General features: G+C 31.2%; 2 protein-coding genes across 20 annotated transcripts in view; one reads left to right on the top strand and one right to left on the bottom strand.

Annotated features, from left to right (window-relative positions):
- LOC105194352 (potassium channel subfamily T member 2) overlaps nt 1-12,969 on the top strand; it is a 255,391-nt gene extending 242,422 nt beyond the window's left edge. For 9 of the 14 annotated variants that reach the window (XM_039453282.1, XM_039453279.1, XM_039453301.1 and 6 more), the window contains 5 exons: nt 180-351; nt 3,084-3,269; nt 4,056-4,187; nt 4,953-5,066; nt 5,903-6,808. In XM_039453282.1, the coding sequence (XP_039309216.1) occupies nt 180-351; nt 3,084-3,269; nt 4,056-4,187; nt 4,953-5,066; nt 5,903-6,808 (1,510 nt within the window). Of the gene's footprint in view, nt 1-179; nt 352-3,083; nt 3,270-4,055; nt 4,188-4,952; nt 5,067-5,902 lie in introns of all 14 variants that reach the window. The other 5 variants (XM_026137906.2, XM_026137905.2, XM_026137902.2 and 2 more) reach the window with 4 other exon arrangements.
- A 1,594-nt stretch (nt 12,970-14,563) lies between these two features.
- Nucleotides 14,564-21,891, bottom strand: part of LOC105194335 (protein PRY1) — a 52,637-nt gene continuing 45,309 nt past the window's right edge. For all 6 annotated transcript variants that reach the window (XM_039446574.1, XM_039446577.1, XM_011159208.3 and 3 more), the window contains 6 exons: nt 20,716-20,896; nt 17,827-17,961; nt 17,488-17,639; nt 16,724-17,090; nt 15,497-15,686; nt 14,564-14,847 (listed from right to left, as the gene is read on the bottom strand). In XM_039446574.1, coding sequence (XP_039302508.1) covers nt 14,687-14,847; nt 15,497-15,686; nt 16,724-17,090; nt 17,488-17,639; nt 17,827-17,961; nt 20,716-20,896 — 1,186 coding nt within the window. In that variant the 3' untranslated portion in view covers nt 14,564-14,686. The remainder of the gene's footprint in view (nt 14,848-15,496; nt 15,687-16,723; nt 17,091-17,487; nt 17,640-17,826; nt 17,962-20,715; nt 20,897-21,891) is intronic.

The raw sequence follows: 21,891 nt of genomic DNA, 5'->3' as shown, positions 1-21,891 counted from the left end.
AATAATAAAATAATATTTAAAAATTATTATATAAGGAAAATGAAAATTAATGATGCATTGTTTATAATAACGACGAATACAGCAAGAGATTATTAAATTATTAATAAGGTTATATAAAATTATGATATAAATATATTACGTTCTCATTTATATGGGAATATTTTCTATTTCTTTTATAGATTCTTCCCAAGTATAAAGAGCATAACAGAATTGTCTCAATCGAGTAACATGCGTTTTATGCAGTTCCGGGCTCACGACAAGTACGCATTGCATCTCAGCAAAATGGAAAAGGTACTCCTCAGTGCTACTACCGATGACAACTACTCCGCTGAGCCTCCGATGGGCTCCCCGGTAACACGATATCACTCATTCTCCAACCTCTGATTGATTGTTGAATTGATTGATCGATTGACTGCTAAACATCTCCAATGTTATCGTCGCTCTCGTATGGTTTTTACACCTGATCCTAATATACCATATCAATCACGAAGTTAATATTTCCGTGCAACATTAAGTTTCGTAATTTACCAATATCGACAGATTAATAACGTACGCTTTTGCGGTTTGAACTTATAAAACTATTTCTTCCATATTTCGCCTTACTTCGCCGTTATACAAATCTAATTTCGGCGGATGCGGCGTTCGAGATTGCGGGAAACTTAAAAGGACGCTTCCCGAGATTTGCGATCGCCGGCCTCGTAAAGCCGCGCCGTTGGAAGCGGGAAGAAATTACGAGAGTAAAGTCGCTCTGCGCGGAAATCACTTTGCTCTAAGTGCTGCTTTCCGCGTGCATCCGCGCGTCGCGCCGCTTGTCAACTTTACCAACGAAATCGCATCTTGACTTTATTCTTTGGTTCACGATATTGACACGATAAAACCCAGGATAGAATTTTTTCAATAGAATTTTAAAGAGACTAAAATGTAGCGCATAATTACAGTTGTAATTAGCGTTTTATATTGTTTTTTAGCTTCTTTAGGTTGGGCATTATATGAGCATTGTTTTAAACATAATGAATTCTTTCAATCATGCAAATTACTGGAAGAAATGTTTTACATTTTCGTCATTAGTTATAAATTGATTAGATATAGAAAAAAATTAATACTGGCATACTACTTGGTTTTTGAATAAAATTTTTTAAACAAAAGCTAAACTTAAAGCTTTAAAAACATTAATACAAATTAGAAAGTGTCTTCTATCAGATAATATATAGCAGTTTTTACAATACTGTTTCGTATTTTTCTAATTACAATTATTAAAATTCATTTTTAGCGAATTTTATAAAGAAAATTTTATATAGAAAAAATAAATATATAAATTATGGATTTGAATTTCTTTATCTAAGCAAATTATGTTTTCATCTGTATTAATACAATATACTTTTGTTCTGAGAAAGTTACTGCTTCAGGTGGTGTATGCCAATATTAGCGACTTTCTTTTACGGTTAATTGTGATTTAGTTATAAATGATCATGTTCAAGAAGGTATATATATTAATTAGAGATAGTTATATGGTAAATTTTAAGTTTTCAAAGATAGAAATTTTTTACAGTATACTTATTTTACCAAATATTTTATGAGAGCGATGAGAACATGAAAAATATTGATAACTTATGAACAACATTTTACAAGTAGTCGCTTGTAGGTATCGATGCATGGGTCACGATGAACTGATCACCTTTTCTACTTATTGTCCCGTCGCACTCAATATATCGATAGCTATTCCTTAGTGCTCTTTAATCTTAAATTGGATGTTATAGCATGGTGACTCATGCCTTGAAATTGATGCCGCTTAATAGATTAGAATCCTTGTGAAAATACCTATATAAAACATGCATATTATTTTTTATTCCTGCATTATATTAAAGCATGACATATTTAATTAACCTTTATTACATCTGGCAATTATCTGGAATTTTTTATAATATCTATATAACACATTGTTGAGCAAGATATGTGTAACACGCGTGCACATTTGAAAATTAAATGTTAAATAATTATCATAGATGAATTTCTTATCGTTACGTGGAAGAATGAATTATTGACCATACGTAACGTAATACGTTGTTTGCAGTCATGCATATTGTTAGAATAACTTTAATTACGTTATTATCTGTGGTTTGGAGAAAAACTAATCAACGTATTCTATCTATATCTTGTTTAGCTAAACAATTAATATTATGGTATTACTTGCGACATCTATTTTAACTTTGTGCCACGGAATGCCATTAAGATAATTATGCTAATATTAGTATAAGTGTTATAACCTTTTAAACATTAGTTTTGCGAATTGAAAATTCCACATTAAACATGGGAATCCCTTTCATTTCTTTCCTTGATATGCCATACCATTACACTATATAAAGTTTCGTATTTTCAATCTTTTAATCTTCATTTCTTTTGATAAATGAAAAATAAAATTATTTACATCACCTCGGTTTCGTGCTACATTGCAAGTCAAATGCTCCAAAATTTACAATATTTAAAATATTTCATATTGGTTCAATTATAAATACACAGATTTTATAATCGGTTTATTATAAATTTTAATATTTTAATCAGATGAAATTATTAAGGGAGGAAATGAAAAAGCTGTGATTTAGTCCACTATTAGTACACATATATAATTTGAATACACACATTTTGTGTAATCTTTAGATGAAGTGTATGATATGTCGTGTTAAATAGCAGATTTTTTATTTGATAGACATCGTGATGCTGTGAGATAGATTGCTAAATGATTAATGTTGATAAAATAAATATTTTGATATCACCTTATTCCGAATAATAATATTTTTAACATTTTATTTATTCATAGCATCAATATATGGTGTAGAAGTTACAAATGCTTGCGTTTGTTTGTTAGAAATTTACTGGAGCACTTAAAAATTGATATTGCTTTTCCATGCCTGAAAATGTTGTCACACTAGGGATGCATTTTAAACGAAAAGAGAAAAATAGTTTTGTATATCAAAAAAGGGGGGGGGGGCTGGGAGTGAATGAGAGTTCGTAACAGATTTTAGGAGCGGTATTATATGCAACAGATTTTATCTATAATTAAAATTAACAATTGGTAATATTTGCAGAGAGAAAAGGAAAGAGGGTCACATATATCATACATGTTTCGATTACCGTTCGCCGCCGGTAGTGTCTTCAGCGCCTCAATGTTAGATACTTTGCTTTACCAAGCCTTTGTCAAAGATTACGTAATAACATTCGTAAGATTGTTATTGGGAGTAGATCAAGCGCCAGGATCTGGATTTCTTACATCGGTGAGTAATCATTTAAAATACATTTTGTTATTTTTTATTATTTTAATATAAAACAACAATACAACAATTCTGTTCCTTGATATTAATTAATTTTTTCTATATACCTTAATGATACTTGATAATTTCAATCGTCCTTGTAAAACATTTTTTATATATCTGACAATAGAAATTTAATGTAAGTAAAGGAAGTTCAATCAGTAATCTAATTGTAAGAGTGGTACAGTAGAATCTCTCTAATTTTTATCTTATGGAGCGATAAAAACAGAATGCTAAAATTATAGAACATCGTAGTAGTTTGCCAATCGGCGGATACTTGCGCAAACGCAGTTGAATTCACTAAACTATCAAATCGTATATGCATATACATATACATATGTGTACATACATAAAAATACATACGTGTATGTAGTCGAACCGTCCATTATGATATGGAAAGGGCATAATATTAGCGTTCGTGAAAGCGTACGTGTGAGGAATGCCAAGATTAGAGAAGACTAACGAGACTCTATTGTAATTTGTTCAGGCAATTTTTGTATATGAATCGTGAAGAAATTAATTCTACTACACTACAGAAAAAAATTTTTTACATTAAAGTAAATACATTTATTTTAATATTATTTTCTTGATTTAAATAACTATTAAATAAAATAATTTATTTTTAAACTTAGAGAATATTTCTCAAATCAAGGAAATGATGTTAAAATAAATATATTTTTTAAACCTAAAATTTTTTTTCAATGTATATTTTGTTATTAATATTATTAAAAACATATAAAATATTCTTAGATGCGTATCATGAAAGATGACATGTGGATAAGAACGTACGGCAGATTGTATCAAAAACTTTGTTCGACTACCTGCGAAATTCCAATTGGAATATACAGGACGCAAGATACTACCGTATCTGACTCCTCGCACGTAAGTATAATTTGACATTTCTCTAATCTTGAAAAAGATATAGCCGAAGTAGAATTTGTTACTTGTACTTTCTATAAAGACAGGAAATATCTTTGAATGGCGGCTGTGAGTAGCGCATGGTTGTGCTCTCGCTCCTTCCTTTGATTTCATTTCCTGCCCTATTTCTTCTCGTGACATTTCTCGGCCTAATCCTGTCGCGCATAAGCAACGAACCGGGTCCGTTGCATTTTTAACGAACTAACTTTCATAGCACGTTATCTTCCCAATTCATTGGTCTTTGCGTCTTTAAACTTGCATCGTGTTAGATTTAGTGTGCTCGATTGCGAAATAGCTTTCGTTTAATCTTTGGCGTGTGAAATAGTACAGTAAAAGTATAGAACCTTTTTAATCTCGAAAGAGATTAATAAGAATAGAATCTCTCTCTGTCTCTCTTAACAGAAGTCTCTTAACAGTTATGATTTCATATATGCATAATTCTTAGTGTATGCTTTGATAGATGAAATTTTTCTACAAAACAAAGACTATTAATGTTATAGTTAAAAATATAGACCGACAAGTAGAATTTGAAGCGCTCGTTTCGGGCGTTATTAGTGTCCTCAGCGAGAAGCACTTCGATGGAAGAAGTTGAACGGGCGATCTAATAGTTATATCGAGCCACAGCAACGCGCTATACTCGGACGCGAAACACGCGCGGCGCTGTGTGAAATCGCAACATCGGCGATGCGCTATCATTAGTAAGGGTAGAATTGCTTGTCGTTTTAACAGGGCGACTCAGACGCGGAAAGCGACACCGGCGTCGGTGTGACGTATAAGGTGCGTCATTCGGCGGCAGCTTCATGCCTTGCGAATTGCGCCACTCGTGACAAGGGTGCATCTGCTGTGAGTAAAACGTCGACGTGGTGGCTGTTCTTTCCTTACGATCGTCTTGTACAATATATTTCTACTTTATGCCCCATTCTCTCACCTTTATCTCTCACTTCTGCTCTTCATACATTTCTCTCTCTTTTTTCTTCTCTTTCACTCACACTCTATCTGATGGACGTCCAGACTCGTCTGCCGCAGCACAGCAGCGCATGCGAAATGTTGTATCCCCGAGATCGTTATGTACTCGTATCAGGAATTTTTGATTGTCTTCGCGGAGCCGAAGGCGATTTTATCTATTGTTTAGATTTAAGGGCAATCGATTGTGGCATTCAGCCGATATCGAAAAGGTGGCTGTAACCAGTGGGGTAATAATGGTTTTTGTAATGCGATAAAAGCCGCGCGCGTTAAACCACTTGTTGCATGCGGGGAAGATAAATATGCGCATATTTGTCCAATTGCCTTTATTACGTTTGATAATTTACACGTGAACCTTAACCGGCCTCTCGAAAAGTTTATAAACCTACATTTATAACGAGGAATAATCGAATCACGCGACAAGATCGCATTAGAAAGCATTGCAATCTAAGGTCTCTTACTTGCGTTATAATGCCTAACAAAAAACTGCAATTCTTTACTTTGTCCTGCACTTTATAAAGCGCACGTAATCTCGAGTGCACAATGCTAATGCCACTACTCTGTTACACGAAAGTATGATAAGAGATAAGGTGGAATAATCGATACCTTTTTTCAGGCCACCTTGTTGATATTACCGATCGTCACAATAGAATACTTGTCTCAACGAGCCCAGATTTATATGTTAATACTTAATTGTTTCTTTCATGTACCGCTAGTATTCGGTGAGTCTTGGCGACGAGGCGCGCGACAACCACGCGCAGCAAATCGAACGGGCGGAAATTGCGAATCTGGTGCGCTCGCGGATGGAATCGTTGAACCTGCCGGTCGCCGACTACGATGACGTGTCGGAGAAGCGTAACAGCCTCTCCTATGTAATCATCAACCCGAGCTGCGATCTGAAACTCGAGGAGGGTGACATTGTCTACTTGGTGCGACCCAGTCCGTTCTCCGCGCAGAAGACTTTCGAACGGCACAACTCTCGACGCAAGAGCAACATCAGTTTCTGCTCGGCGCAGCTGGTGTCGCAGATGAGCGCAGCGGTCGCGGCCGCTGGTCTACAAACCGGCGGCGGGCCGGGTAGTCGTCGCGGTTCCAGCATAGGTTTGGCCAGACCGCCACCCCTGGGTACGACCAAGTCAAATTCACTGTCTCTACCCGACAGTCCTACCGTGGCCGGCACTCTGCGCGGTCGCTCGAACTCGTTGAGAGTGGTCGACGATATCCTGCTGCGACGCAGTAATTCCCTGAGGCAGGGCTTGACGACGACAACTAGGCGTAAGAGCAGCCTGGAAGATATCGGTCTGGGTGCACTTTCACATCATTCCAACCACAACCCGATCAAAATCGCCTTGAATGGCTCAATTGGTCTGGAGGTGACACCGCCGGAGGAGGGCTCGCAGGCTGGCGGCGCTACCAATACCGGTATCCTTGACGTAGGACTGCCCTCCATGCCGGAACTTAATGCGGCCTTGGGACCCAGCCTTGGCGCGGGTCTTGGCGGCTCCTTAGGTGGTCTCTACGATCCACCCTCTCTTCAATGCCCGATGGGCTCGCCCTGCCAATCGCCGCAGTTGCAGGGTACCACACAAGACCCACAGCACATACAAGGAACAATAGTATGATATAACCTAATGTGGGGACGCAGGCTCTCCGGCGTGACACGAAATAAGTGGCTGTAGCGTTCCCACATGGCGTTTAGACCTGGGCGACATCAAGAATAACGTAACAGATCGATAGAGGATATTTGAGCAGTATATTTCGTGGGACTAAGCCAGATGAATGAGACGTTTGGAGAGCAAGGTGTTTGGATGAAATTATAACTACATTTGATTGGTGACTATTGCAAGCGTCAGATGATATTTTATATTAGGTGAAATAAGTTGGGATGAGATTATTTCAATAAATTAAACTTAGTTTTGACTTAAAAAATGTATTTATGTATTATAATTCTGTTATAGTCTTTAAATGTTAATACATAAATTTTAAATGCAAGTACAAAAATGTTAGCAGATAAATAATTCACAGTTATCAATACAATTCATTAATGTTGATATTTAATTTATTCAAATTAATTTATCAATTATTAATATTTAAAGATATAATTTTTTATGAAATAATAATTAATATTAAACATTATATTCTCTTTATTTTAGTATTAGTTTAGTTTTATATATTGTTGAATTACTCCCATCTCAATTTACGATATTTTTCTTTTTTTGCTTTTAAATGGCGATTTATGACAATTCGTGGACCCAAACGAAGGTATATCAAATCGTAATTGTAATACGACCCATTGATTCTCTGAAGAGCATGCTTTCTATTTATGGATCTCGTTGGAGATCTTTTAATGCTACCACAATCGTTGATGAAGAATCGCGTCAGTCAAAAACGAATATGCGCCACTTTATCATTAGAAGGCGATGTTGCGAGCTTCAGATGATATCATTTAGATGATTGCGAGTTTCATATTTCGATATTTTACTTTTATAATTCGTACCACACTAGCAGCTAATTTTTAAAACGTTTTGCTCTCTAGATCGCCTCTAGCGTACCGACATCCGTGTCTACGGCTTTATTCATCGGGCAGTAAATCGTATAAAGTTAATGCGAAATGGCATTAAAAAGACGCTTTGCCTGACGGCTAACAAGCATATATTTTGAATTTGTGACTTGAGCGTAATATTATTATACAATTTGTTGCAAATTAACATTATTTTTTAAAATTACGAAATTAGTTTAAAATTTAAAAAACTTTGTTCAAGTTGAAAATATAACAAAAATTGCTGTAAATCTTGTTTATTGTCGACTATTTTTTTCGAACGAGAGAGAAATAAAGATTTTTTAATTAAATAATTGATTTATATATACAGTTATATCATATATAATTAATAACTTTTTAAATAAAATCACGATTCATAATAAATGCTTGTGTCCGTTGTCTTTCATACGTTCTTGAGATAAATGAAATGAGAACATAACAGGAATGTTCTATAACGCATTCCTCGGTTCTTACTTAGCGTCGCGCTCAGCGATCGAGCGCGAATAATTTTATAATAGAGAGAAAATTTACGTCGAGAAAGAATCTATTATATATATTATATATATATAGAGAGAAAGAGAGATATATATACGATGTATGACCATTTTAATCATATCACGCGAGAGTGCCGCTCACGCGGAAGTCATCATTATATCCTAGGTAAATAGAAGGAATATTTTAGAAAGATTTAAATGCTTAGGACACGCGCGTATATTATCATGACTTTTCGCGTGAATAATAAAGCGTCAATGGATTTTAATGTCGAATCGCAGGACGATTGTCGACCTTCGTGACAACGCCGAGATTTACGGCCGATATTTCAAACCAATATAGACAAAAATCGTATCGTGAAAATTACGTGATAGATGAGAATCGATCGCAAATGAATCACATGAAGACTATTACTATTATTACCTTCTCCTCCTTCTTATTCTTCTTATTCTTCTATTACTACTTACTCTTGAATTATTTTCAGCCTTGATCCATAATTCGGATATTATAAAGTTAGTTATCGTTAGCAAGTGAGTACAATTGTTCTCGCTTGATAATTTAACAATCCGTTTGATTAGTTAGTTGAATTCGAGTGAGTCGTCATTCGCGACTCAAGAAAGGTTGCATCAACTGGATATTACCTGTGGATATTACCTAACTATGAATGATATATTTCTTATTCTTTTCCAGATTATCATCATCGTATGATGATGTCGACAAGACAGAATACAACATTATAAAAGTTTAAACAATATTTTAAAAGATTTTTAAAATGGCATCTACAAGATTACCAATATAATCTGAGCAAATATAAGTGCATTACAGTTAGCCAGTTGGTGCAACAGTTGGTGGAATAGAATTTAATCTTTGACGTGATGCCGCAATTGCGATGCTCACAGCCAAATGCAATCGTTCGTTGACCAATTTACACTTTTCTTCGACCAATCGAGTCATATTATCGAGTACCTGCTTCGATATTGCTTTTATTAAATCTAGTCAATTCGGTGCTGTTAAACGCGTGATCAGAAATCTATTCCGCGAAATAACTTCAGAGATTATTATTTTGTATTTTATTACTTTTTTTTATACAAATATGCGTTCTAAAAAAATTTTTTAAATAGTTAAAGTTTGCAATGCAAATGATAATTGCATAAAACAGTATTGATAATAATAAAGCATTTGTTCGATTAATTAATATTCAAAATTATTAATTCTCAAGTATTATTTGATTTTTACTAGTTATACAGATTAGGAAGCAAATTATGTTATTAATGCGACATACTACACAGTGTGTGTGTAATAGATTTAATTTTATTATAACAATTATAAAAATTCATAAAAATTTAAATATTTTTAAGAGCGCAAAACACAAAATATTATAGAAAACCAGTTCGTGGAATAGATCAGACATGTTCTAACGTCAAAGTAAACGACAAAATAGATATGATAATGCTTTTGGGCGGAACCGAGATGAGACAGAAATGCACTTTATACAAAATCAAAATGTAAGATAAGTAACGCGCTATGTTTCTTTTCCTTTGGTCTTGTCACCCGATTAAGAATGTCGGAATTATCGTATTACGTTATAGAATCATTGTCGTTCTACTATTTAATCGAAGCAAAATTGGCAGTTTTACACAGAGAGAAATGTTTCTTTAGAATTAACAAATTATCTTAAATTCACAGAAATTTGTGTAATAGAATAGTCCAGTCAATTCAATGTTTGATTTAAAAAGTGCAATTGTCTGAGTTTTTAAGTAATATGTATCTTTATCTTAAAGTAAATATTTTTGAAATAATTAAATTATAAAATTTTTGTTTTATTTAAATATTTTTATTTTAATGAAAATATTGTATTACTTTATTTTAATTATAATTTACATTAACCAAGTGGGTCATTTCAGTAAAACTATGATGAAACTATTATATTATTTTACTTATAATTTATTGATATGATATTTAAAAAAATTTTTTTTAATTCCTGAAAAAAAGTCAATGTATTAAGGTTTTTATAAATAATGTGCACTGTTGTGAGAAGATATAAAATTTCAAATAATCGTGTTTTTTCTGCCAAACAATACGATTTAATGCAATCAAATTAAAAAAATGTTATTCAATGAAATAATATTTTATTTAAAGTTATATTATTTTTCTTTGTTGAAATAAATATAAGCCAAACAAATAGAGATATTAAATGTAAAGTAAGATTTTTCTTTGTCCAACATCTGGCCGCCCACACATGTTTGAATCTTTAATCAAATCATTTTCTCTCACCCTGAACCGTTCTTTTTCTTCTGTCAGCCTTTCTTTTCTCTTCGATTAGTATTGAGGTCTTCATCGACGAAAGTTGACTTTTATACGTAGATATCATGTGAGCGAATTATCTTTCGGAAAAGGATGGTGAAGGATTTTTTATGTAGGAAGTAGAAAGATTTCTGCATTCATATTAAGAACACGATTTAGAATCGCGATTTCGTCTTAAACGAACAGACTTAGAGAAGCTCGGCAGTTTTATATAATTTTGTTAAGCAACTAATTGACAGAGAGAAAGCCGCCCAACTACCCTTGAATTATCGTTTTGACACGCTTTAAAATAGCGAGAAGAAACAAAAATTGTTTGTCGTATTGCGAAGCTTTCTATTTCCAATTAAAAATTTATTGCTCAAGTTTCTGAGACTCCCGAACTCCTTCTTCTTCACTTTAAGAGAAATTTCCGAATTTGAGAATACTTTTAGGTGATAGTGTATTATGTATGAATTATTGTATCACGTCTAAATTTCTTGTGTTTATGTGAAAAAAGTGTTTTAATGGAAAGATTACATTGTAAGATTGTGCGAAAAGAATTATCCTAGTGAGTCATCAAAGGTGTCCACGATCCTCATGGACATAGATTACAGAGAATAAAACGGTTATTCGGAGTATATACATACACTTATAATTAAATATAGGATGAAACCCAATATGATGTGACCTGACTCTTCATAGCTGAATTCAATAATCTATAGTATATCACGTTACAATTTAATGCAGCAAAGTCACGGCGATTTCTCGCTATGTGCTTGCTGCTCTCGAGGAAGATCGTTTGAACTACGTCTCGAATGAGGGCGCGATCGATTCCGCGAAACTTTGCATGACAACCTTCTTACAATATGCAAGAATTTAACTTGCGCATACAATTCTTGCACAGTGTAGGATAAATACAACGATTTATCGTGCGTACAATATGCGTTTGAAACTTTTTGAAAAGCAGAATATTGAATTTTATTTAACATATTCAAATATGTACGTCTCTATTTATATTAAAAGATGTAAAGTCCGCGAGAATAAAGAAAATTTGAGTTGTATATAAGAACATAATTTATTGTTAATATAGAGCATTGGTAATTAATTTATAATAACTTGATTTTTTGTTAAAAGAATAAATTTATAATTTTTTCTTTAGCAAAATTTGATCTTTCAGATGGACGAAATGCATTATTGATTTCCTAGTTTTTCTCGTTCTGAATACTAACATCCATACTCATCAATAATCAAGCTTCTTTTTTTATCTTTAGAACTCAATGTTTTATGACAATTTTACTCATGTTTGAACTTTATAAGGCTGTCTTAATATAGAAATTATTTCTCACATTTCGTGATGTAAAACTCGAAGAGCACAAGTTTTTCTTAAAATTTATAAAATCGCTTGTCAGAGTTCTCGTGCCTTTATAACTCGAGAGTACATCATTGAGCGTCTGCAAATTTCCTAAAGGTTTTCGTGTACAATTAACTTTTTGCAAAACAGTGTTTACACTAAACTGATTCTTCGGATAATTTTATTATAATCTGATACAGTCAGACGATTGGGTTCGTATTTTCTCCTAAATTTAGTGCAGCATTTAGATTAATTATCTGATTCTGAAGTTTACTTACTTGACAGCTTCCGTATTGCTTTAATCAATGTAGAAATGAGAATCAAACAGTTATTCAATAGTCAAATAGTTTAATAGTAAATATATGGTGAAAATGCGGACCACTGTTTTTTTCTTTTACCATTCTTGCATGATAACGATGTACGTTTAATTTCAATAAATACTTGCTTATCAATATTTATATCAAATATTTTATGTAGCGTATTCTCTTTAAAAATCTTTAAAAGTATGCATAAAATTAATCATATTATTGACAAAACAGAAAAGAGACTAATGCGTGCTTTGTTTCTGATTAAATTAAGCACCTTGTTTTTAATAATATTCACTCTCTCTTGTGTTTTAATTACGATTATTTTACAAAAATTATATCAATTTGTCGATTAGAAGTAACTATATTTGAAAGCGCAAATTTTGTTTTCCACTTTGAAGAGAGGCGCATGTATTTTATCGCGGATGCACCGGATATCACACAAGTTCCTTCAAAAGTCTAAGTAAGAGCTTGGTGCACCTCGAAAGAGCTCTCTTCGAATAGCGTGAATCTTACGGAAATGTCCAGTTGATTCTTAAAATAAGATTTAAATAATTAAGCATTCCTCGACCACAAATACAATTGTAAACGGCTGTACGTAATGTAAAATAATAAAATCAGAAAACAGAGAAAGAGAGAAAGAGAAAAAAATGTATCTATATATACATAAAAAAAATATATATACATATGCATATATATACTATATATATGTGTGTATATATGTATACATATATGAATATATGCGACGTTGTAACGCAATGCGTGCGATGTGCATGTAAATTTATTATAAATAAATTATTATAAAGCAGTAAAGATACATTTCTTGATAATATCATCTGTATTTATTATTACAGAAAAGTTTCTATCTCGATTATCAGAAAGTCGCCAATACCAACATGCCATTGTTTCTGAATTACATTTTTTTAAAAAAAACTAACGATAAAGTTTGGAAACATAAACACAAACTAGAGAGAGAGTGTGTCTTCTATCAAATTCAACAGTTTTTATATTATTTCAAATTTTATAATAATTAAGTTTTTTATATTAAGCAAAAATAAGTGTCTGACAAAATAAAATCGACATAGTAGATAATGATGTACAGTACAGTTTTCTTTTCTTTTTTTTTAAATGTAAATTATTTACAAAATACAAGTAAATGTTTATGAAAATTTCTGGAAGCCTTTTGATAACAATATAAAACATTTTTTGTCAATTAACAAAGATATGTTATGCTGTTCCGCAAGATACAACATGTAGGTAGCACGTCAATATATGAAGATTAGATCAGGTTACTAATTTAACAGATAGACTAATACTGCAGTGTATGGTATTTTATATTCTAGCCGATAGTTTTTATTATATTAGTCTGTCTTATTGACTGCACCCTAATTTTTTGTTTGAAATCAGATTACGAGAAAATAAGAAAGAGAATGTAAATAAAACAGTTTGGAAAAAACAAGTAAAATGATCTAATGTTATAAAAAATATGCTTATTGTTAGTATTATTTAAACTGTGTGACCTATAAAAGAAATTCGTGTAAATATTATTTTTTTTTAATTTTTAGCAGATTTTATATAAAAAAAAGCTGTGAATGTACAAACTATATATTTTTACTTCTTTAATTTTCTAAGCAGATCATGTTTTTATCATACTCGAATTAAGTCAAACGGCAGATAATCAGCAGAAATATACGCACCCGAGTTAACTCGAGCAGCATTGCATTTTATGTTACCATAATGTATATGCTCGAATAAACATGGGTAATGAAAAATGATCTCAAGGAAATGATGATTGTATAAAAGATAATTATTATTTAAGTCCTAGCTGCGACCGAAGAAGGCTTTCTTACTTTCATTGTGTTGTTACACTATCGATGTCAAAAACATATTTGTAATATTATTTTAGTATTTTCAGAATTTAATTTAATTTTTAATATTAACACGTTAAAAGATTAATAAAATGTTTAGTTTTGAAGAAACAAGAGGGTATCGCTTTAAGAGACTTATGTTGGGTGATATTGGCGACTTTAATCAGAGAGTTACTCATGCAGTAACTCTTTGTGTAAAAATTTATTAAACACGTACATAAAAAAAAAACTAAACTTATTCAAAGTGTAAAATATTTAGAAAATCAGAGATGTGAGAAAACGCATTATTTTATAAATAATAAAAATTTTAATTATTTTTAAAGTTTTGTTAATAATAAAGTGACTAAATTTTTAATTAGTTATTTTTATCATAAATTAAGTGGAAATTAAAAATTAAAAATTCTATCATAACAATGCATATTTGTTGAAAAATAATTATTTTAATTTTTGATAAATTATTTAATATTATATTTTAAAAAATAACTGCATATGACTATTTACTGAGGCTAGAGGTTCCTAAGAATAACAGAAACAGAAAGTTAAAAATATGTGTATGTGGAATGTTTATTATATGTGTATGCACAAGTGTTGTATATACATTACATATATTACGAATTCATCTCCACGATACATAAATACATTATCGATAGAAGTAAGTTCGGCTAACAAACGCCCTTCACAGGCTTCAGTACATTTTCAGTGAACTGTCCAACTATGTTACCTCTCGGATGGTAACATGCCACTACAACACAAGTACCATCTCGCTTAGCCATAGCAATGCCCATTTCAGTCGTGCTTTTCCAGACAATTTGTGTAAAGTGGCCTGTAAGCGAGAAGTAAAAATATTTTGAGGATATTTCATTTACAATTTTGTCATAATTTTTAAGTATTTCTAATATTTTCCTATGATATTGAAAATTAATACACAGGCAGCACACAATATTTATTAAAATATTACTATTTATTTTTTTATAGATTATATAAGTATTAATTTTATAGACGAAGAAAAAAAATCATAAAATCTTTATTCAAAATGTTATTAAAATATAAACTACATATTTTATGTTACATTTATGGTAAAAAAATAATTAATATTTAAAGTAATATCTTACACGTAATTTGTTAATATTTTTATGTGATATTTATGATAAATTTTTATAATCTGTTCAGTCGAAGATCACAAAAATGTTTATGAAATATTTTTATAAATATATATTTATAAAATATTCAAATAAATATTATAAATATTTGGAAAATTTTTTATAAATTTTGTTTGCTATCTGAATATGTAATTATATAAATATTGCAAATTTTATTACAGGATAAATATGAAATTAAATCAATTAATTTTTTTATAGAATTTACTGTAATGTTTAACAAGAAATTTCTGTTATACATTTCCACTTTGTTAATGTTCTTGTTAATTGTTATATTTGATATGTAATATTAAAGGATATGGAATTGATACATACATGTATTGAGAACTTTCGGTTCGATGCTAAATTTATGTTCCTTCTTCTCGGAATACCACTTTGAAATGACTTCACGTGCAGAAACGATCAGTTTAGGATCGGAACACTGCATCGAATAAATATTTTCGCCGTACGGAGACGACGACTGAGGTATCAGTTTATTTGTATTTAGCAATGTGTTTGCCCAGGCCTACGAATAAAAAACATAACGCATTTGATTTTTATGGTTTCTTTTAAAATTATTAATTATTTCCTTTTACACATAAAGTACTTGAGCTGAATAAGGCCCAGTACTAAATAAAGCGGACTTAAAAATTTACTATTTAAAAACACGTTATATATTTGAAATATATGGTATGCTTAAAAAATGTCATAACAACTAGATAAAGAGGGACTAGGGAATTAATACCAATAGCAACATGTTTATTCAATGCAACAAAAACTTGTAACAAAGTAGGTAAATAAACTGTTTTTATAAAAATTTGTTGTAAATTTAATAAGTTTGCATTATTTTATGGTTTATTACAAAATATTATAATAATATTCAACTTTCTAATTATAGAAAGAAACTATAGAAAAAACAAATATATATATACATAATTTTTGAATACTTTACTATACTTTTTTATAAATAATATATTATTAAATAAAGCCCACTTATATATTTATAGTCATAGCCATTGTCATTTGTTTATTATGTATGTGGTTTGTAACAGAGAATAACAATTTTTAATGACGCTAACTTTCCATAAGCTAAAATTGCACTCAAACAGCCAAAGTTCTTAAAGTTAAAATACTAATTATAGACAAAATTAAAAATAATTGCAGTGTTTTAAAATAAAATAGATCCTAAAAAATTTTGTGTTTGTAATAAATAATCATTTTAAAAGTGAGTTGGAAAATAATGTTTAATTCCTTTGTTATTTTCAATTTATTTTTAATTCAGGCTTTATTAAAACTATAAAAATTTAATAAGGCTCAATGTCAAAGTTAAAAAAATTTCTTTTTTGTTTATTTAAAAATGTTTTATATAAAAAATAATTTTATCTTGGTAAGTGATTGAAATAAACATTTTATTCTCATTTAGTTTATTTTAATAATTTTGTAAATAGAATTTATAAAAAATAAAATATTTTAGATGAGTCTTATTCGGCTCAGGTACCTTATTACAGTAATTAAATTATGATTACAGTAATATAATAGCTTCTACATTTTGAAGAAAATTACCTTGGCAGCAGCCGTTAACTCCGGACTCAATCTTAAATCTGGTACACGATGTTTCCTTCGATATTCATTGTGAACCAGTAATGCCTCCTGCTGCCACGTTTGCTCGTTTATATAGTGTTGCTTTAGGTCGGTAAAATTAATCCGTTTCGCAGGACCAGCATCCACAGGTGGAAGAACGTTCTCTGTGAAACTGCCTAGGAAATTCCCAGCAGGATTGTAATTACACACAACATAGACCTCGCCATTTCTATTCCTAGCCATTCCTACTCCTAATTCAGTACTGTCCCTCCAGATCACTTGCGTGAAGTGACCAGTCTTTAATGTTGTAGGTTCCTTTCCGTATTGATGCTGAGCCTCTTCAGCATACCTACAACAGATAAGAGATTTCAACACGTTATATTTTAATATAAATAATGAAATATAAATAACTATTTTATCATTGTAATTTTAAAAAATGACATAAGATGTAGCATATAGATATTTGTGTTAAATAATTTTAATTACAATAAAATAATTATTTACTATTAGACAATTCAATATGAATAAAATGCAATTAGGTGCTTACAGTTAAACAATTTTAAACTCAATAGATTTACGTTTATTGTTGCTCTAAAATATTGATAAAGAAACAGCAAAACATTTTTTTAATTTTATTACTATATTATTAAATTATTCAAAACACAATTTTAATATTGTAATGCAATATAGCAATAGTAACGTAGTCGATAATATGTGCATTAAATAAATATATGTTATAATCTCACCAATCATTCACGGGTTCTTCACCGCCAACAATAGTCTTTGGATTGGAACTCCACATGCAATAGAGATTCTCTCCATAATCAATATTCGCTCTGTGTTCTAATCTACCTCTAGTCGCTAATATATTAGCCCAGTCTTGACTTGTCTTGCAAAGCTGAAATAAACAAACACTGTTAGTTAAACACATTGTTGTTTCCAGTTAAAATTGTCAGCAGAGATCCCTCCACGCTTCCGAGAACGGAACAAGCATAAAAAATCGAGTTTCCTCGATTCTCGGAAGTCATTTAGTGAGGGCTGTGATTTTATTACGATTTTATTGCAAAAGAAAGATCGACAGTAACCTGCTTGCTGAGTCGTAACGGCGGTACACCATGCCGCGATCGGTAGAAATTATGCGTGTCGAGACAGACATTAATAAATTCCTTCGGAGGCCCCGATCTGCGTACAGACGGTTTACGCGTGTCAATCTTTGTTATCTACAACATACAGAGAGAGCATCGTATGACAGATTAAGATCAAACGATAAATCCGCAGATTTGTTGGAAAAATGTTTGAGTACATTCACAAAAATCGTAATTGAGTATTTAAATACATTTCATTATAGTAAAGACTGCTTTGCATTTTTCAATTATATCACATTAAAACTTGAGATAAAAATTTGTTTATACTATTGGTTAAAATATTTTGTAAATGTCAAATTTATTAATTTTGAAATTATATTTTTACTATTATATCAATAATATTGTTATAAAATTTGAGGATCCTTTAAGAAATCAGAAAAGAATGCAAACACTATTGTTTAATTGTGAATTGGGAACAATGCCAATGAAGCAAATACATACATGGAACGCAATATAATGATGTAAGTGGTAAAAGCTAGGCAACGCTCTTAATAATTCATACGTATACGCGTAACCGTCTATAGGAAGAAACTGACCGGCAGGAATGATTTCCCATCGTCCTATAGAAACATGATCGTCTGCTACGTGATTAGGATGCCCATAGATAAACTTCTATTCGCGCTTCCGTTTGCATGCCCGCTCATTAAATTTCTCTTACTTACTGAGAAAATTTGCCAAGTGTACTAAATTACTACGATATAAATAATGGAGGCAGATTACGCACTTTTTGAAATATAATTTCAAATGGTTAAATTTGAGATATCGCAATATTAAGCAGCGATAATTATGGTGGGATTCAGGCTGACGCTAGTTTCAGAGTTCTTCGACAATCATCTGTTTAATTGCTTACAATTTGCACGTAGGCGATGACTTAATAAAATGGAGTTAAAAAAGTAAGCAATATTGAGTGGTTTCATGATGAGTGGAAACTGTGGGAAGTCCCGAGGGAAAAATAACAATAACTTCAAAAGAATAATAAGGAATAACGGTTAAATAACGTTTACCAAATAAACTTTAAAAATAAAAAAATAAAATAGATATTTATAAATAGAATACTTGCGGAAGAAACGAAAGGAAGAGAAAAACCGCTAGATTAATAAAAAAATTAAACATGTTTCTTTAATTACTAGTTATTAGTGCCAGATAGTCGGATGAAAACTTTGCGGTTACTGTGCTCGTTGTTTGATGAATATGTAGCAGTCCGCATTACAAATCGCTTGGCCGTTTTGCAAGCGAGGCCATTAGCGTAAGTGCAAAAACATTCTGCGCATAGGAAGAACAAGTCCAGCTAATGAGAACGCGACGACACGCGCGCGCGGAAAATGGAGCGGAAAAATCGATTCCGCGAGCGCGCAAAGTGCAATTTAAACTTCTGACAGATTAGTCAGCCAAACGATCGCGTCCCAATGATCCACCGATCATCCAAGCAGTGCAAACGGCCACTCTTGAAAAAGGAGCGTTCCTGAGTCACCGCGAAGTGGCAATGCACCTTTCCGCGCAGCGAATCTTACGGTGTTTAGGCTCCTTTCACACTGCACGCAATGTCACGTGTAGCGAAGCCAGTCTCGTCGAAGAGTTACGCTTTCCAACCGGCTAATTTACCAAGTAGGTTGAAACCAAAAGACTCCTAACATGAAGATTGTGAGATACATTGATTGACCAAAAGTTAGATATTAAAAAAATCGACACGAGTTTAAATCAATTAACATTTTATATCCGTAATCCATAAATATTAAAAAATATTTTTTACTTCAATAAATAAATATATTTATATATTCATTTCATTATTTTGTACATAAAAATATTGAAGTACAATTGCCAAAAATTAAATGTTTTACGAGATATTTTATACTTTATGTTGAAATATGCCAGAATAAAGTGTAAAATATCTTATAAGCTATTGATTTTTTTCGACAATTCAACCTTAACACTTTTATATGCAAAATAGGGAAATCATAAATTTTTTTTAATCATATTTTATTTTAAAAATGACGATCACCTCCGTATAATCTGAAAAATTAATTTTTTTCGAAAACTTAACTTTGACTATTATTTATCCATTTTTAGATCGTACAACTTTTATTCGAAACATTTTTTTATGTCTACCATATTTTTCAAGATATTTCACAGTTTCCGTTGAAATGGGACACTCAGTACATAAAACTATTTATATAATTGCAAAAAGATAAGAATAAGACTATTTACTGCGTAGACACAGTTTCTTATCGCAACGTAATTTATCTTCACGGAAAAAAAAATTTACTTGTAGATCTAGGTTTACAAAGTATAACACTTTAGGTGGGTTCAGACACAATTTATCATGTAGTACAAGTAGCATGATCTAATTGCTCATTAATATTGCAATGCAATATTATTAGCACACGATCAGCAATTTACATCATAATACTATCTGTTTCTTTTATTTATATGCGTAACGAAGCGTTTTTTATATATTGCGTATTTATGTGTGAAGATATATAGCTGAGAAAATTTCTTTTGACTTAACGTTTAGAGTGTCTAGACAATTTAAATATTTTCTTTTAGTCTTTCAAACTTTGCGGATTTTTCCATTTTTTTGCGCAAGTCCGTAATAATAATCGTAGATAATAAAAATTTTTAATGAAAAAGAAAAGAATTTTTATAACTTTAGAATTTTACAATCGTAGGATTTTGATTTCTTAATTCTGTCAAAAAATTATTTTAAAACTCTGTATATTTTGAATGTTTATCTCAACTTCCACGTAAACGATGTAAAATTCTCTTTAGATTTTCAAATTTGTATTCCTAGCTTTTCGACATATTAGTAGCCAATACGATAACTGTCATTACCTGTGAGGATGAATATCTTGCGGAATCGGGAGACGCCGAAGAGGATCTGGCGCTACTGCAAGACATGCCATCGCTTCCTAGACTGCCATGGAAACTACCGTGCAAGGAATTCGACAACGGTCCCGGTGATGCTGGCGAAGCCGCCAACGGAGATTTCGATCTTACCGAGTCTGTCCTCGACCTGAAAGTAGATCGATTACATGGTGTACGAAGAAATACAGAGCACTCTTTTTTGCTCCAGACAGCGTAGTGACGCATGAACAATGAACGCTTTAAATAAGCAGATCGAATTTATTGAAACTTTTTGCATTAGAAGCAGCTTATATAAGCGAATGTAGATCAAATTTTATTCAAATTGTATGTATTTTAAAAATTCTTTAAATAAATTATTTACTTAATAGTTTGTAAAAATTAGAAAAGAAATTGTAAAATTGACAACAGTTTTTGACAAATAATGAAAAAGAGAAATAATTAAATTATAAAAAATAATTGAAATTTGTTAAATAGATATATAACAAATTTGAATTATTTCCTTTAAATTCATCGTTTCTCTTTCTATCATTTTAATAAAAGTTCTTCTATAAAAGTAATTGGTTAATAATACTCTTTAATTTATTTCTTTTTTATTATTAAATTGATAAACTTGTAATATCTTTTTTATGTTCTTGTTTTTTCAAACAATTTTTATTAAATTTTTATAAATAATTTTAAGAATATTCTAAATTATATTATTTAAAAATCTTATTGTGATTAAAAATCTAGTAACTAGGTCATGCATTGAAACTTTAATTTCTATAAAACTTTTATCTATTATTATTTAACAATAACTAATTCAAAGACAAAAGGAAGGATTTAAGTAGCCTCCTACTATATAGTTCACTTTTAAAATTTTGTGTATCATAATTGATTTAATTTACACCTTCTTCTTCTGATCTGGTATATCAAGTAACAACATTGAAATGAATGATATCAAGCTTCGTGAAACAGAATATATCTGAAGGATTGCGTAAGTGATCCAAATATTATTATAACAAAAGTGTAATAAATTGTAAAATCATGCACTTTATCTTATAAATCATTGATTTTTATCTTATCATTAAAGTTTGTTTAAGAAATGCCGTTGCTTCTTTGATAACTCTCAAAGACACAAATTATGAAAAATTATACTATTACAAG

The sequence above is a fragment of the Solenopsis invicta genome, chromosome 1, assembly GCF_016802725.1.
Source record: "Solenopsis invicta isolate M01_SB chromosome 1, UNIL_Sinv_3.0, whole genome shotgun sequence".
NCBI lineage: Eukaryota > Metazoa > Arthropoda > Insecta > Hymenoptera > Formicidae > Solenopsis > Solenopsis invicta.
This window is presented reverse-complemented; position numbering and strand designations above follow the sequence as displayed.